This window comes from Electrona antarctica (genome assembly GCF_951216825.1).
Source record: "Electrona antarctica genome assembly, chromosome: 22".
NCBI lineage: Eukaryota > Metazoa > Chordata > Actinopteri > Myctophiformes > Myctophidae > Electrona > Electrona antarctica.
The window spans coordinates 38,193,537-38,208,231 of record NC_136805.1 but is presented as its reverse complement, the minus strand read 5'-3'; the positions used below and the strand labels follow the sequence as shown (position 1 = coordinate 38,208,231).

General features: G+C 44.6%; 1 protein-coding gene across 7 annotated transcripts in view; it reads right to left on the bottom strand.

The window, feature by feature from the left end:
- LOC306915214 (neurexin-1a-like) overlaps positions 1-14,695 on the bottom strand; it is a gene marked incomplete at both ends in the record, with an annotated part of 158,034 nt that overhangs the window by 80,983 nt on the left and 62,356 nt on the right. For 6 of the 7 annotated variants that reach the window (XM_079492489.1, XM_079492486.1, XM_079492488.1 and 3 more), the window contains 3 exons: positions 2,236-2,460; positions 4,064-4,135; positions 11,013-11,174. In XM_079492489.1, coding sequence (XP_079348615.1) covers positions 2,236-2,460; positions 4,064-4,135; positions 11,013-11,174 — 459 coding nt within the window. Of the gene's footprint in view, positions 1-2,229; positions 2,461-4,063; positions 4,136-11,012; positions 11,175-14,695 lie in introns of all 7 variants that reach the window. The other variant, XM_079492491.1, reaches the window with a different exon arrangement.

The following is a 14,695-nucleotide window of genomic DNA, read 5'->3' as shown; positions in this document are numbered from 1 at the left end:
TATCAAATTATAATGTCGTAACTCGTAACAATCCAATGTAGACTTACCACAAGGATTCTGGTTGTAAAATTGTGTTATATGTGCAACTGTAGAAGCCACACATCAATCACTCTAGTTTTAGGAAAACATGTTTAACCTGCAATCGCACGGAAAAATACTTCATTACCCAAAACTGATTGGTGGAGCTCGCATTACTATGGATCCACCTGCACCGATCGCAAATCACAACCAGTCAACTACAGTGTTTTACATACACTATCAACAATATTAAAACTATAAGACAACGAATAAAGTTAAAAAAGAAGCAAGCTAAACATTTTGGCTGGAATCATTGGAAAGGTAGCCTATATGTCTCACGGCAGCCTGGCTTAAATCACGGAAATATCCAAAAGAAATCTCCGTGGAGAATAGAATAAAATGACCCGCACAACACCATCTCCACTTTCACAATAGGAACACTTTTACTTAAACAACGTTTCCGTCACGTAGTGGACCTTATGCGGGCATCATTCTGAGGCATAAATGTGTTCCTATTGTGTGAAGTGCAGACAGTTGTGCACGTGCCTGTATTGTATTGCATTCTATACGTCTGATAGCCGACCTACGCACACTACACGACACCGTGTCTGAGAGACGATCAGGTGTGGATAAAGACTTTGTTTCCAGACTCTATCTCTGTTGGAAAAATGAATATCTGTGGAAGGGGGGGGAAGAATCCAGCCGCTATTGTGCGCAGCATAAAGAGTTGATTGAATAGCAGTTGGACCCCAACCATCAATTAGTATTGTAACAGGTTCCATTTATAATAGCCATGCTGTTTTTTTTAAATACATATTTCACTTTAGCACGTTGAAATAGTGTGAGTGTATTCATTGAATTATCAGTGACTCAATGACAAACGGAAGTAGACCCCCCGGCCCCCCTCCCCCCTGCAGTTTAACCCATTTTGACCTGAGATCAGATTCTAAAAATGTCTTCTACATCCTGACAGTTTTCTGAAAAAGCTACGTTTCTATGTCAGTGGTTCTTCGATTTTTCAAAAATAGCAGACCTACAAGCTCATAGCGCGCCACTCGGTGGCGCGCTACGAGCTTGTAGATCTGCTATTTTTCAATAGCTAAAAGCATAACATAATGCTAACACCAAAAGGCGTTCCCGCCCAAAATGGGTTAAATACAGCCTGTTTGAATAGGCTGTGTGCCGCACACAAAAAATCCAATTAGCGTCCGTTATCAAAGCGTAACAAGCTCTCTGATTCGGGGTTCTTTTTGGACATCGCCAAAGCTGTCACTTTCACTTTCTTATTTTTTTGAGGCGTTTACTGAGACGTTTTGCATCGGGCCGTCCTTTGTTTTGCCGTTAATCTGGATTACACCGTCCGACGAGACTTAACCCATTTAGACCTGAGGCCGATTCTAAAATAAAACAATACAAAAATAAACAGTTTTCTGAGAAAACCTATGTTTCCATGTCAGTGGTTCTCAAACTATTCCATGTCAAGGATCCCAAAAATTATATGTAATTGGCTGCTGACCCCCCATCTGAAAATGTGTTGTTCCAGGGACCCCCCCCCCCCCCCCTCCCCAGAAGCAAAGACTTGAGTTAAAAACGTTCACTCTGAAAGAATATATATTCAATGATTTGCGCCACATTTTCACGATGTTTCAAAAATAGCAGATCTACACGCTCGTAGCGCGGCACCGAGTGCCGCGCTACGAGCTTGTAGATCTGCAATTTGTAAATAGCTAAAGTATAACATAATGCTTAAAACACCAAAAAGGGTTCCCGCCCAGAATGGCTTAATACTTCTCCAAACAACAGCCTAATTCAGTGGCTCTCGCATCTCTTAATAGCTAGACGCCTAATCCTTTTACGATGGACACAAGAATTACCACCATCACAAACTCACTGGATTAGGGATCTCAGACGTAGTTTCGGCACCTAAACATAAAGTACTCTTGATTTGTTTTAGTATAGTTCATGAATGGTCACGAGATAAGAGATTTCAGAGGTGCTTTTTACCTCTTGGCAGTTGGCTTATGTGTCTCTTCCACACTACACGCTTCGTCACCGGCTAGTGCTGACAGAATGAACTCATATAGGTGTAGCCGAACTAGTTTGGCTACATCTGGCACCAAACACCCACCAAAAACCCATCCGAAACCTCTGAATGGCATCGGCGGTTGTTCGGCTGTAGTATATATATGCAGTGGGCGTAAGAAATGCTACTGCTACCTTGATGGCGGGCGGCGTGCGAGGGTCCTTGCGCGCCTGCTGCCGGGGCTTGCCGTGGCTGAACAGCATGAGGCCGTTGGGCTCGGTGGTCCGGAAGTCGAAGGAGATGGAGCCCGCCTTCTTCGCCGTCCACTTGCTCAGCGCCACGAACGACTCCGGGGTGTCAAAGGTCACGGGGTCCAGGGTGGCCACGCTCTCACACTTGAAGGCCACCACACCGCTCACCTGGAGGGACGGGGGATGGGGGTCGGGGGGGTTAGTGTCTTTGAGGAATCTACAGATAGCTTCTTATGATATAGAGCACCGAAATCTGACGTCAATATCGGCAGAGGGTGCCAAGTCCTAACCTGACTCCGCCAGATGGGGCAGCAGAGAGTACACTGGGTTCCCCCCTCCTGCTCCCATCTGGGAACTCTCAGGCAGACTTGATGCCCGGCCACAAAACGGCCTGGCCAATCAGCAGCAGCTCTCCCGCCTCTAGCTGCTGCTGATTGGCGGAGTCAGGTTAGCCAAGTCCACGGGTTCATGTACTTTTTATTTGCATCGTAATCCCCATAGGGCGATTTTAGATTGCCTCGTATAAGAACTGTGATTGAAAAATAAGAAAATCATCCCGGCCGTTTCACTCATATGGATATGAAGAATCAACATGACTGTGAGAAAACGCTACTGTTACCGCTGCTGAATTTGTTACATTTTCGCTAGATCAAATATTAGGGACTGGCTGACGTAAAACCCATATGAGCGGAGTTCCTCAGGGCTCTATACAGTACTAGTGTCTTTTCTTTTTTCTGTCATCCGTCGTGGGGGGAAAGCTTTCGCTGAAAATAAGCCGATCGAAAAGCTCACGACGCAATGCAACGTGTTGCGAGCTGCGAAAGCTTTCACCACAATATGGATGCTGAGGATTAAGTGGCTAAAATGTACAGTATGTATGTAGTATGTACAGTGTACACACTGTACAGTGATTTTACACATCATAGACAGTCATCTCCAACTATTGCCACGATAAAAAGCCAGAAGATGACCACCACAGATCCTAAAAAATTAACTGCCAACGCTGCCATTGCGGCTCGTGCACTCAGCAGAGTCCTGAGCTGGCGTGTTGGTGTGGGGAGCTGTCCGGTGCTGAAACCAGACACTCTGCTCTGAACAATCTCACTGCTGGATTGGATCGCAGATTTAGAATGGATGTTATAGCCTACTGTATGTTTCTTATCGTGTTGATTTTTGTATTGATTGATTGATTGATTGATTGATTGATTGATTGATTGTTGTTTCTATGTGTCTTACAGTATGTGGTGTCTATGTGCTTACTAGTACAAGCTTGAAATTGCTATGTTGTAATGTGGATATGTACGTAATGTGTCTTTTTGTGACTATTGTGTTTGAGCAAGTTTGGCTCATGGAATGTATAAAATGTATAGAAATGATAAAGGTTTAGATTGGCCATATGAGGCCAGTTATGTCCCCAACTCCATATTTGGGATTGCATAAAACCGCAAAAAGAATCGAGTCTATTCGCGATGAAGATAGACTCTATAGCTTGTTGCTCTGACCTGTGGACTGACTGAAATTCGATATCTATTGGCCATCTCTGAAAAATGAAAAACATCTGTGAACAACTATGGTTCGATTCCTGCGTTTACAAGTCTTTCCCCTCTGCTTTCAGCTATCACTCTACTAACAAAACAATAATCCTATTTACTATTTGCTTAAGAAACCGGCTTCAACCTATAGCACGTCTCAGTGGGGCTCTGGTTGAGATACAATAATAATAATGAAACTATTAAAATAAAATAAAAGCTCAGCATACTATCTGGTGTACCTTCATCTTGGGGTCTCCCTGCTTCGCCAGTCGGGACAGCTCCAACCGCACGTCGTTGTTCTTGTACACCACCTTCAAGAGGCAGAGAGAGAGAGAGAGAGAGAGAGAGAGAGAGAGAGAGAGAGAGAAGAATGACTCATGAATTCATCTCTTTTGTCAGTAAAGATTACCCTTTCCTTCACGTTCTGGACAATAGTGGTCTCCCCTCCTTTGGTCCACGTTCAAAAGCATCTTGCGTGCGAGTGACTATTGTGTTGCGTTGCTTCCCGACTACAATATTGCTTTCGGTGCCGGACGTTTGTCTTTGTTCCCCCAGTCAGTTTCACTAAATAGACGCCATCATTTGGAAGAATACGTGGCGGTCACGGCGGCAGTGAAAAAAAAAAATGAGGTTCTGCCGAGGTAAAGAAGAAACCCTTTGATTGCCCTTTTCAAACGGCACAATGGAAGAGAATAATGTACCGCATGAAGAGGGAGACGCCACTTCAGACGCAACCAAGATACCCCCATTGCTGCTTGAAGGCTTAGAAGCATTTATTTATTTAGGTTCAAGTGATCTGACATTTTAGTTAGAAGCAAAGAGCGGCTATACCCACTTAACCCATTTAGGCCCGTAGTCGGAATTTAAAAAAAATGTCAGTTTCCTGACAGTTTTCTGAAAAAACGTATGTTTCTGTATCGGTGGTGCTCAATATTTCATGTCAAGGACCCCAGAAACTATATGTAATGGCCTCCGCCCCCATCTGAAAAATATGTTTTTTCCAGGGACCTCCCCAGAAGCAAAGATATGAGTTAAAATGTTCACTCTGTAATAATATATATTAGAATTTTCACGATTTTTCACAATTTTTCAAAAATAGCAGACCTACAAGTTCGTAGCGCGGCACTCGGTGCCGCGCTACGAGCTTGTAGATCTGCTATTTTTCAATAGCTAAAGTGTAACATAATGCTTTAAATAAAACACCAAAAGGGGTTCCCGCCCAGAATGGGTTAACCCAGTGTCTTCATAACTCACACTTGTTCCTGTCATTTGGCTGATTGCACTTCATTCACTCACAAACACGTCACGATGTTCCAGTGCAACACGTTGTGAGGCTATTTAAAACAAAACCCATCTTGACAGATGTTGACCTATCTTGACAAATCGTCTCTTATGGGGGGGGGAGGGGGGGGTCCTCTAGTGCTAAATCTGTTCAAATGGAGCCACGGGGGTCCGTGCTGTGTGCGTGTGCGTGTGTGTGTGTGCGTGTGTGTGTGTGTGCGTGTGTGCGTGCACAGAGCAGTTTGATGCAGACAGGGACAGGCTGTATTGCTCCAGAAGTGTAGCTGTGACCAGTGCAGCACTCAGCCACGCACACGCGCGCACACACGCAAACGCACGCGCACGCGCACACGCACGACGCACACACACACACACACACACACACACACACACACCCCAACGCTCTTTCTTCAGCATTTACTTTCACTTTTTTCCGTGTCTAAGGTCAGGCAACGCGCCTGTCTGCAAAACATTATGCACCTAAGCGTGTTAAATTGTTGTTAATATGTTGTGAGTGTGAGAGTGTGTGTGTGTGTATGTGCGTGCGTCTGCGTGTATCGGAGCACGTTGGCGTGCCTTCGCCGAATGCATTTATTTTATCCCCCCCCCCCCCCCCCGCCCCCTTATTTTATCTCCCCCCTCCTCCCCCGTCGCAGGCCGTGATCGCTCAGGCGCGTGATTCACTGCATACATCTTAATTTCGCTCACATGGATTATCATATTATCGTATTAAACATGCAAATGTGCGGTGGCGCTGCAAGGGGCAGAAACCTTGCATCTCCATGGTTCCAACTTTTCACATTTTCTGCCAATTAAATGCCCTGCCAGCCTATACCTCATCAATTAAATGCCCTACCAGCCTATACCTCATCAATTAAATGCCCTACCAGCCTATACCTCATCAATTAAATGCCCTACCAGCCTATACCTCATCAATTAAATGCCCTACCAGCCTACCTCATCAATTAAATGCCCTACCAGCCTATACCTCATCAATTAAATGCCCTACCAGCCTATACCTCATCAATTAAATGCCCTACCAGCCTATACCTCATCAATTAAATGCCCTACCAGCCTATACCTCATCAATTAAATGCCCTACCAGCCTATACCTCATCAATTAAATGCCCTGCCAGCCTATACCTCATCAATTAAATGCCCTACCAGCCTATACCTCATCAATTAAATGCCCTACCAGCCTATACCTCATCAATTAAATGCCCTGCCAGCCTATACCTCATCAATTAAATGCCCTGCCAGCCTATACCTCATCAATGAAATGCCCTACCAGCCTATACCTCATCAATTAAATGCCCTACCAGCCTATACCTCATCAATTAAATGCCCTACCAGCCTATTCCTTCATCAATTAAATGCCCTACCAGCCTATACCTCATCAATTAAATGCCCTACCAGCCTATACCTCATCAATGAAATGCCCTACCAGCCTATACCTCATCAATTAAATGCCCTACCAGCCTATACCTCATCAATTAAATGCCCTACCAGCCTATACCTCATCAATTAAATGCCCTACCAGCCTATACCTCATCAATGAAATGCCCTACCAGCCTACCTCATCAATTAAATGCCCTACCAGCCTATACCTCATCATAGGCATACAAGAGTGCCGCGTAAAAGTGGTGAAAATAGCCGATCTCTGAACTCTGTCTGGCTACTCACCCCCGCTGTGAGCTTGTATAGATGCCGATATCTGCTTCTACACATGCCTTCTAATATCAGTAGCCTAGTTCTCAAACGTTTTGGTGCAAAGGACTTTCAAAATGATATACGAATGTATATGGACCCCCAGAAGAGAAGATTTGTTTAATTATTAAAAAATTCAAACGCTTTCAAGATGAAAAATGTATCAATTACAAAGAAAGAAATATGTACAAGCTCACAGCACAGCACAGCACAAAGTGACGCCGATGTGAGCTTGTATATCTGCTATCTTTAAGAAACACAATGTTCTAAATCCTAACGAGTCTTTCTGAAAATATATTGCTCTATGTTGCTATATTGCTCCAATCTAAAATGACACACGTGCTGTGGACACGCGAGGTTTCCATCTGACCGCGGCGGAACGGTGCCAGCGGTAGGGCCTCCTCTGTGACAGCGCCGGCTCATTTAAACGCCATCAGTCTTAATGGAGCCGACCCCACAGCGGCGTTGGTCCGCCCGCCGCCGCCGATAATACGGATAACTCTGTCTGGCACTGTCATCTGCCGGTCTGCTTGGTTGTTTGTTTAAGGCTCTGCGTGTGTGCGTGCGTGTGTGTGCGTGCGTGCGTGCGTGCGTGCGTGCGTGCGTGCGTGCGTGCGTGCGTGCGTGCGTGCGTGCGTGCGTGCGTGCGTGCGTGCGTGCGTGCGTGCGTGCGTGCGTGCGTGCGTGCGTGCGTGCGTGCGTGCGTGCGTGCGTGCGTGCATGTGCATTTGTGTCACTGCAACAGATACACAGGCATAACAGAGGCTGACTGTGAACACCGTGGGTGTGTTGAGAGTATATTAGGAGTTGTGTGTGTGTGCATGCGTGTGCGTGTGCGTGTGTGCGTGTGTGTGTGTGTGTGCGTGTGTGTGTGTGTGTGTGTGTGTGCGTGTGTGTGTGTGTGTGTTTGTGTGCACACAAATATATTTAATTCATGCGGGTGTGTACTGTATGTGCATCTCTGCAATAATGTGTCTCTATTCATATAGGTCTGTCAATGTGTGTGTGTGTGTGTGTGTGTGTGTGTGTGTGTGTGTGTGTGTGTGTGTGTGTGTGTGTGTGTGTGTGTGTGTGTGTGTGTGTGCTTGCGTGTCTATCCATGTGCAAGTTGTGTGCTTGTTGTGCTGCTGCAGTGTTCTGGCCCATTTCTACCCTGAGCGGATGGATGGAGAGCATCTCCACAGCGTAGCTAATTAGCACGTTAGCGCGTAGCGCTGCTGCTGCTGCTGCGGCGTCTATATTCCCTCAACGGCACACACACTCATCACCGATTCTCTCTGATGCCGGGGCGAGGGCGGGCGGGCGGGCGGGCGCGCGCTGCACACCCCGCGAGAGTCTGGGAGTGTTTTGTTGTGCACGTGTACTCTGCCAAATCATGGATGCATATGCTTCCGCATGTGCTCCATAAGATAGCCTAACACATTTTGGGCGGGAACCCCTTTTGGAGTTTTAAACATTATGTTATAATTTAGCTATTGAAAAATAGCAGATCTACAAGCTCGTAGCGCGCCACCGAGTGGCGCGCTACGAGCTTGTAGGTCTGCTATTTTTGAAAAATCGTGAAAATATTTATTTCAGAAAACTGGAGGATTTAGAAGATTTTTTTTAAATGTTGAGGTCAGGCCTAAATGGGCTAATGTGTGTGCATAGCCTCGATGCGCGGTATATGCGTGACCGAGAAAGAAAACAAGTTTGTGTGGTTAGCGGGGGGAGTGAAAGAGAGAGAGAGAGAGAGAGAGAAAGAGAGAGAGGGGGGAGAGACGGAGGGAATGAGAGGCAGAAAGTAATGTGTTTATTGTCGCTTGAAAGGGTACCAACACTATCTGCGCAGCATTAGGAGGTCTAATATACTCTAGGGCAGTGTTGCTTGCCAAAAAGAACCGATCCAGAGAATAAAAAATGTGTTATGCGTGGTGTGATATGTAGACCTGTTTGTTGTTGTTTTTTCTTTTGGTTAAGTGACCGCCTTGTGCGATCAAAGATCGACAGGGGGGCTGGGACCCCTATAGGGCATTGGTTCTCTTGATTCTGTAGCGTAAGGCAGCTTGATGTAGTACAAGCACACACATTATCGCACATTGCCAAGGTTTTTCCCCTTTCCACCCTTATTTTGCAGAGCCACATTTCCGTAATCGGATGTTACGATGACGTAATGCTGTGTGTGTGTGTGGTGTCTTGACCCGGTTGTTTGTTCTCTCGCTCGGTGCAGAGAAAAGCGACCGCGAGTATCACAGCACCTGCTGTCGGCCGTTGAAAAAACCTTGTTTTCACCAGGAACGACATTCATTGCGCCGATTTGGAGATACAGTGAAAGCAGCACATAGAGTTGGAGGCCATCGATATTGTCCTTTTCTTTTTGCTGAGGTTTGCGTGATCTGCGCAAAAGGACAGTTAACCCATTTTGGGCGGGAACCCCTTTTGGTGTTTTAAACATTATGTTATAATTTAGCTATTGAAAAATAGCAGATCTACAAGCTCATAGCGCGCCACCGAGTGGCGCGCTACGAGCTTTGTAGGTCTGCTATTTTTGAAAAATCGTGAAAATATTTATTTCAGAAAACTGAAGGATTTAGAAGGATTTTTAAAAATGTTGAGGTCAGGCCTAAATGGGTCAAATAATAAGGGACAATATCGGTGGCACCCAACTGTATAGAGTGCAAGTGGATGCGCGCGCATCTTCAAAATTGTCCACTGCCACACTTTACACTGGGATGCTAACAGGAGAGAGCTATCGATGCGATCCGATCAAAACATGGATTGAAGCCTAGAAAGCGGAGGCTACGGTTTTGGCGGGCTGCTCGACTAAAGCTTATCTACGGTTACTACGTTTCTGACGGGCTTCGTGTTAAGTATACGTCGCAGGGTCTTATACCCACAATCCGATCCTTGCTGGGCAACCAAGCAGGGAGGCATCGGGTCTCATCTGCAGTGTCTTTGGTATTAATCGAACCCCTGACCGCCCTGTCTCAGGGCGGACACTTTAACCACACAAGGACACTGAGCTGATCAAGTCTATGAAGCGATCAATGAAACATTCTGATTCTCTGTGTGCATCAAGCCGATTTTTTTTATTTAGTTTCAGTCATAGTATCTTGAATAAAAATCCACTTAGTTTCAGTCTAGTTTTAGTTGTCTAAACATCACAAGATTTTAGTCAACTAAATCTACAGTTGATTTAGTCGGCTAAATGGCGCCATAATAATGACTAATTTATACTTAGCTAGTGAGCTTGTGGATCAGCTATCTAGTTTTCATATATTTTTCGTTTTTGCCAGCGGAAAAAGAGGGGGGCAGTCGACGAAACATTTCCGTCAGCGCGCGGCCCCATCACCATTTAATTTAATTTATATATATATAAAAACTATTTAAAAAAATCTGCCACTTGAATTAAAGGTGACTTGATTGATTGACATCAACTAACTATTAGATTTCTCCCCCTCTATTTCCCATTCCAAGTGCATGTGTCCTATATGTAATGCCAGCGCCGCTATTCCAAAGCCCCCTCAGGTACATTACTACAAACTATTTTCAGCAATGGTGGGTAGATCTTGCTGAGCTGATCATTTTGAAAGTAGCTCTCAAGTCATAAAAGTGCGGGCCCCCCTGCACTACAGCATGCGCGTCTCCATGTAAAAGGTGGCTAAAAACTGCGAAACGCAACGGGGACTACTTTGCCGTTTTATCTGGAGACCGTCTCTGTCTATAAAAGCGGCATGAGACCAGTGTTGTTTTTGGCAGCAAATTTCGATTTTAGTTTTAGTCAGTCTCTTGAATAGTTTTAGTCACATTTTAGTCACCCGGAATGTTTTAGTGTTAGTCGACTAAATCTACAGTTGATTTAGTCGACTAAAATGTATTTTGGTGGGCGTTGATGCCATCGTAATGACTGTTTTTACACTTGCTGAAAATAGCGATCTACAAGCTCACAACGCGTCGCGCTGTGACACGTTGTGAGCTTGTAGATCGGCTATTTTCAGCATGCAACCAAATGCAAAATGACTTACACTGGATCTCTTGTCCACTAGTCCCTTCCTAACATTTTAGTCCATTTTCTCTGTTGACGAAATAGCCAATACAGTTAGCTTAGTTTTAGTCACAATAGCTTAGTTTTCATTTAGTTTCCATGTAGTTTTCATCAGTGAAAAAAGGTAGTCGACGAACACTTTAGTCGACCAAATCACCACTGCATGAGAGCATCACCTCTTTGAGACAGCCCATGAAGTTGTTGCTGACGGGCGAGCCGGGCAGGTCGGCCGTGCTGGGGCTCCCCCCCACGTAGAAGAAGTCGTCCGAGCCCAGCATGGTGTAGTCCTCCTGGGTGTAGCCCGTGGTGGTCAGGATGCCGTCCACCGAGATGGTCACCTGCCATACAAAGCACAGGGAAAAAGGACACGCTATATACTCACAACAAAAGGCAGCGCCTAAGCCCTATAGCTTAGAGCGCTGCTGACCAAAGCCAAATTAGCCCCCGTTTTGTTCTTTTAAGGTCTGCCGTCTACTGGCCGTTATGTGTGTGTGTGTTTGTGTGTGTGTGTGTGTGTGTGTATGTGTGTGTGCGTTGTGTTTGTAATGTGTTGTGTGTTGGGGTGGGGGAGGGGGGAGAAGATTGCTTTGCTCTTGAGGATTGGATTTGGTCGGTGTGGTTGAATTAGCGGTAATTGGTGTAATTTGATTCTGGTGTGGTGTTTTACCGTTTGGCTCTGCTGCAGTCTGCTGCTGCTGCTATACCACTGGCATTTAACAAGCCTTAACGTTATTGTTCTGGTAACTGCCAGGTGCCACATATTATCCTCTATGTCGGTGGGGAAACCTCACATGTCCAAAAGAAAAAACGTTGCTTTGAAGGATTCAAATACCAACCACAAAAAAAAACAGAAAAAGTAGCAGCTCGACAAGCTTGTGGATCTGCTACTTTCGATGCTTTTGTGTGACGCTGTGGCATTAAGCAACTAGTCGACTAGTTTACTAATCGACTAGTAAATCCACTAGTCGACCTTTTTTCCCGATTTTGTAGGCCTCAAGATCAGGTAGGTTATAGTTATAGTCACCATGTACACAGTTTTTCAATGTACAAATATTTCAAAAAAAAAAAAAGTTTTTATTTTTTATTTTTTTTACATAATAGGTAGTTAAACAACTAGTCGACTAGTCGACTAGTAAACTAGGCAACTAGTAAAAATGACTAGAAGTGAATGCCCCAAGCATGGTGTTAATTTACAGGAAAAAACACAAAAGGTTAGAAAAATTGGAGATAAGAGGTATTTTCCACCGACATGGACGACATACTGTAGCACCAGGCCCTCCCGGCCTGCCTGCCTGCATTTCAGCGACGGCTCTACTCTCTCTCTCTCTCTCTCTCTCTCTCTGACACTCTCTCAGTCTGCACTTGAACTTGGAATGCTTTTTTTTGGGCAACGTGCTTTTTGGCCTCGCTTGGCAGTGGCAGTGTCGGTGGATCTCTCTCCACTGTTACAGTGTGTGAGCCCACTCGCAGTCCAGTCCCTGTGATGGATGAGCGCTTTGCTGCCGGCCAAAATATCTCATCTTCCCAGTTCCAGGACGGTTGGTTGGTTGTGTGTGGTGGAAGCTGTTAGCGCTCGGACCCAATCCACCACTTCAACTCAGAGGCTACTGAACAGCCTGGGCTGCATGGCTGCATGCGCCCAGAGAATCCACAAACTGAGTCATCCCGTTGAGGGGGAGAGAACACAGACAGGGCTAGTGGAAACTCCAACTAAATGGAAACAAGGCCGCAAGGACTGGTTTTGGTGCTATCCCCTTTTGAGTGTTTGACTGTACCCTGTTGCTGTTTTTACATTTATGTTCAATAAACAATATAAATGACGGTAGGACTATCCTAGAATATAAGCAGTGGTGGAAAGTAACTAAGTACATTTCGGCCTAATCAAGTAGTCAAGTACAAGTTTGAGGTGCTTTTAGCTTACCAGAGTATTTGCGATTTTCAATACTTTTACTTGAACTCCACTGCATCTCAGAGTCAAATATTGTACTTTTTACTCCACCACAATTATTTGTATATAGTTACTTTGTAGATTTTGATTATTATTACAAAACATATATTAACACCCCGAACGCCCGGGGTTATTTAATCCATTAATTAAATCATAGCGCCCAGCGATTTATAGCAGCGGAGCACATTTAACGACGGACCGGATGCTATCCCGGATGTGGCTGAAGTAGCTTGATGTAGCCAAAACACTTCTTAGAATTGGACGGAATGATTTAGATCAAGAGTTATTAACGTTTTAAGATTTTCGATCTCGTCGGCTAAAATGGGTCGGGGAGACATTTTCGATGACGTCCCACCGGAAAATAACATTGAATGTTGCGCAACAGTCGCTCCCAGCCTGTGGAGTGATGCGATCGGTTTTGATATCAATAATCTCCGTTCTTTTGATCAATCTCCGTCCTGAGCGCTGGGCGTTACTAATTGAAAGGGCGGAGAACTTCGTCCTGTGCACTCAGGGTGTTAACAACTTCAGCCCTAAACTTTGGCAATTTGAAAATAACCGATTTACAAGCTCACAAGTTGTGAGCAGCATTGATAATTTAAGTAAAAAAATGTTGAGTACTTTTTCCACCACTGACTATTGACTTGTAGATTATGTATAAACATTTGAAGGCTATTAGCTTGGTGACGATACAGTATGTGGGTCGTTCTGCTCAAGACAATTTCCCATTACACCCATTTTTGGTTGGCACTAACTAGAAGTGACATTGTCTGACAGAATGTGCGCAGACATCTGTAAAAATACCGTGCAGATTGTATGCTTTCGAGTCATGTATCATACATTGAAATTAAAAAAATTGCTGAAGATATATACTTATTTGTATGTCGTTAAACAGCAAATCAAGAAGCTGAAATCCAGTCAAAGATGTTTTAGCATTTCGAATTTTCAGGACAAATTATTATACAAAGAATTTTGTGGTTCTAAAACACTTGTATTATACATGTATGTCATACAATATATCTTGGATTATTTTACCTGTAAAATTATAATATATAGGCATATATTTTTGTTTTTCCTTTTTCCTTTTTTTTTTAGTGAATTATTAATTCTGTATATTGAAAAGAATTCATAAAAGAATGAATAAACGAACATCCTTCATTTGCACTTTAACAATTCCATGTTTGCCGCACATTCAATCAGATTTTGTCACAGAATTCACTCTACCTGAAGTGACAATGGCTCCTGCATGGTAGCCTATAAACACTCACCTAAAAGCGCACACTGTTTCTAAACGCTTCCTAACGAGGCCAGTTAAAGCCAGCAATTCAGCTAGCCGGCCCAATCAAGCCGGCACCGACATTCCTACGCAGCAACTAGTGCAAAAATATATTTAAAAAATCACCACAATTTGCATACACAAATTCGACAGTTTTTAGCAAAAGGTTGGCTATTTTTAGAGCGCCGTCATACGGTATAGTAGGGCACAGTCGTGAGCTTTCTCTCCAAAGCCCACTGACAAAGTATAATCCCCTCTTGCTGAGGGGGGGCTCGTCGTCGAGGCTGGGTAAACTCAGCCCAGGCAGGCAGGTGTTAAAGTAATGCCTCCAACAAGATGAGGCTAAGCAGCCAAAAGCTTGTTAGTTTTGCACAATGCGTCGGTTATAGGTGTTAGTGCTATAGCACAGCTAGTTAGTAATAGTTAGTAGTGGTTAGTAGTGGCGGTATGTTAGCGTCAGTGTGCGTGCGTTAGTAGTGTGTTAGTCAGTTATAGGCAAAGCAGTGTTTGTTGGGTTGTTAAATGGTGCGTGGGGGTTATAGGGTTAATGGTTTCAATGCCGTTAGTGGTGGTGGTGGTGGTGGTGATGACGCAGGTGTGTGTGTTAGGTGGCGTTGATAGGTGAGTCGTGACAA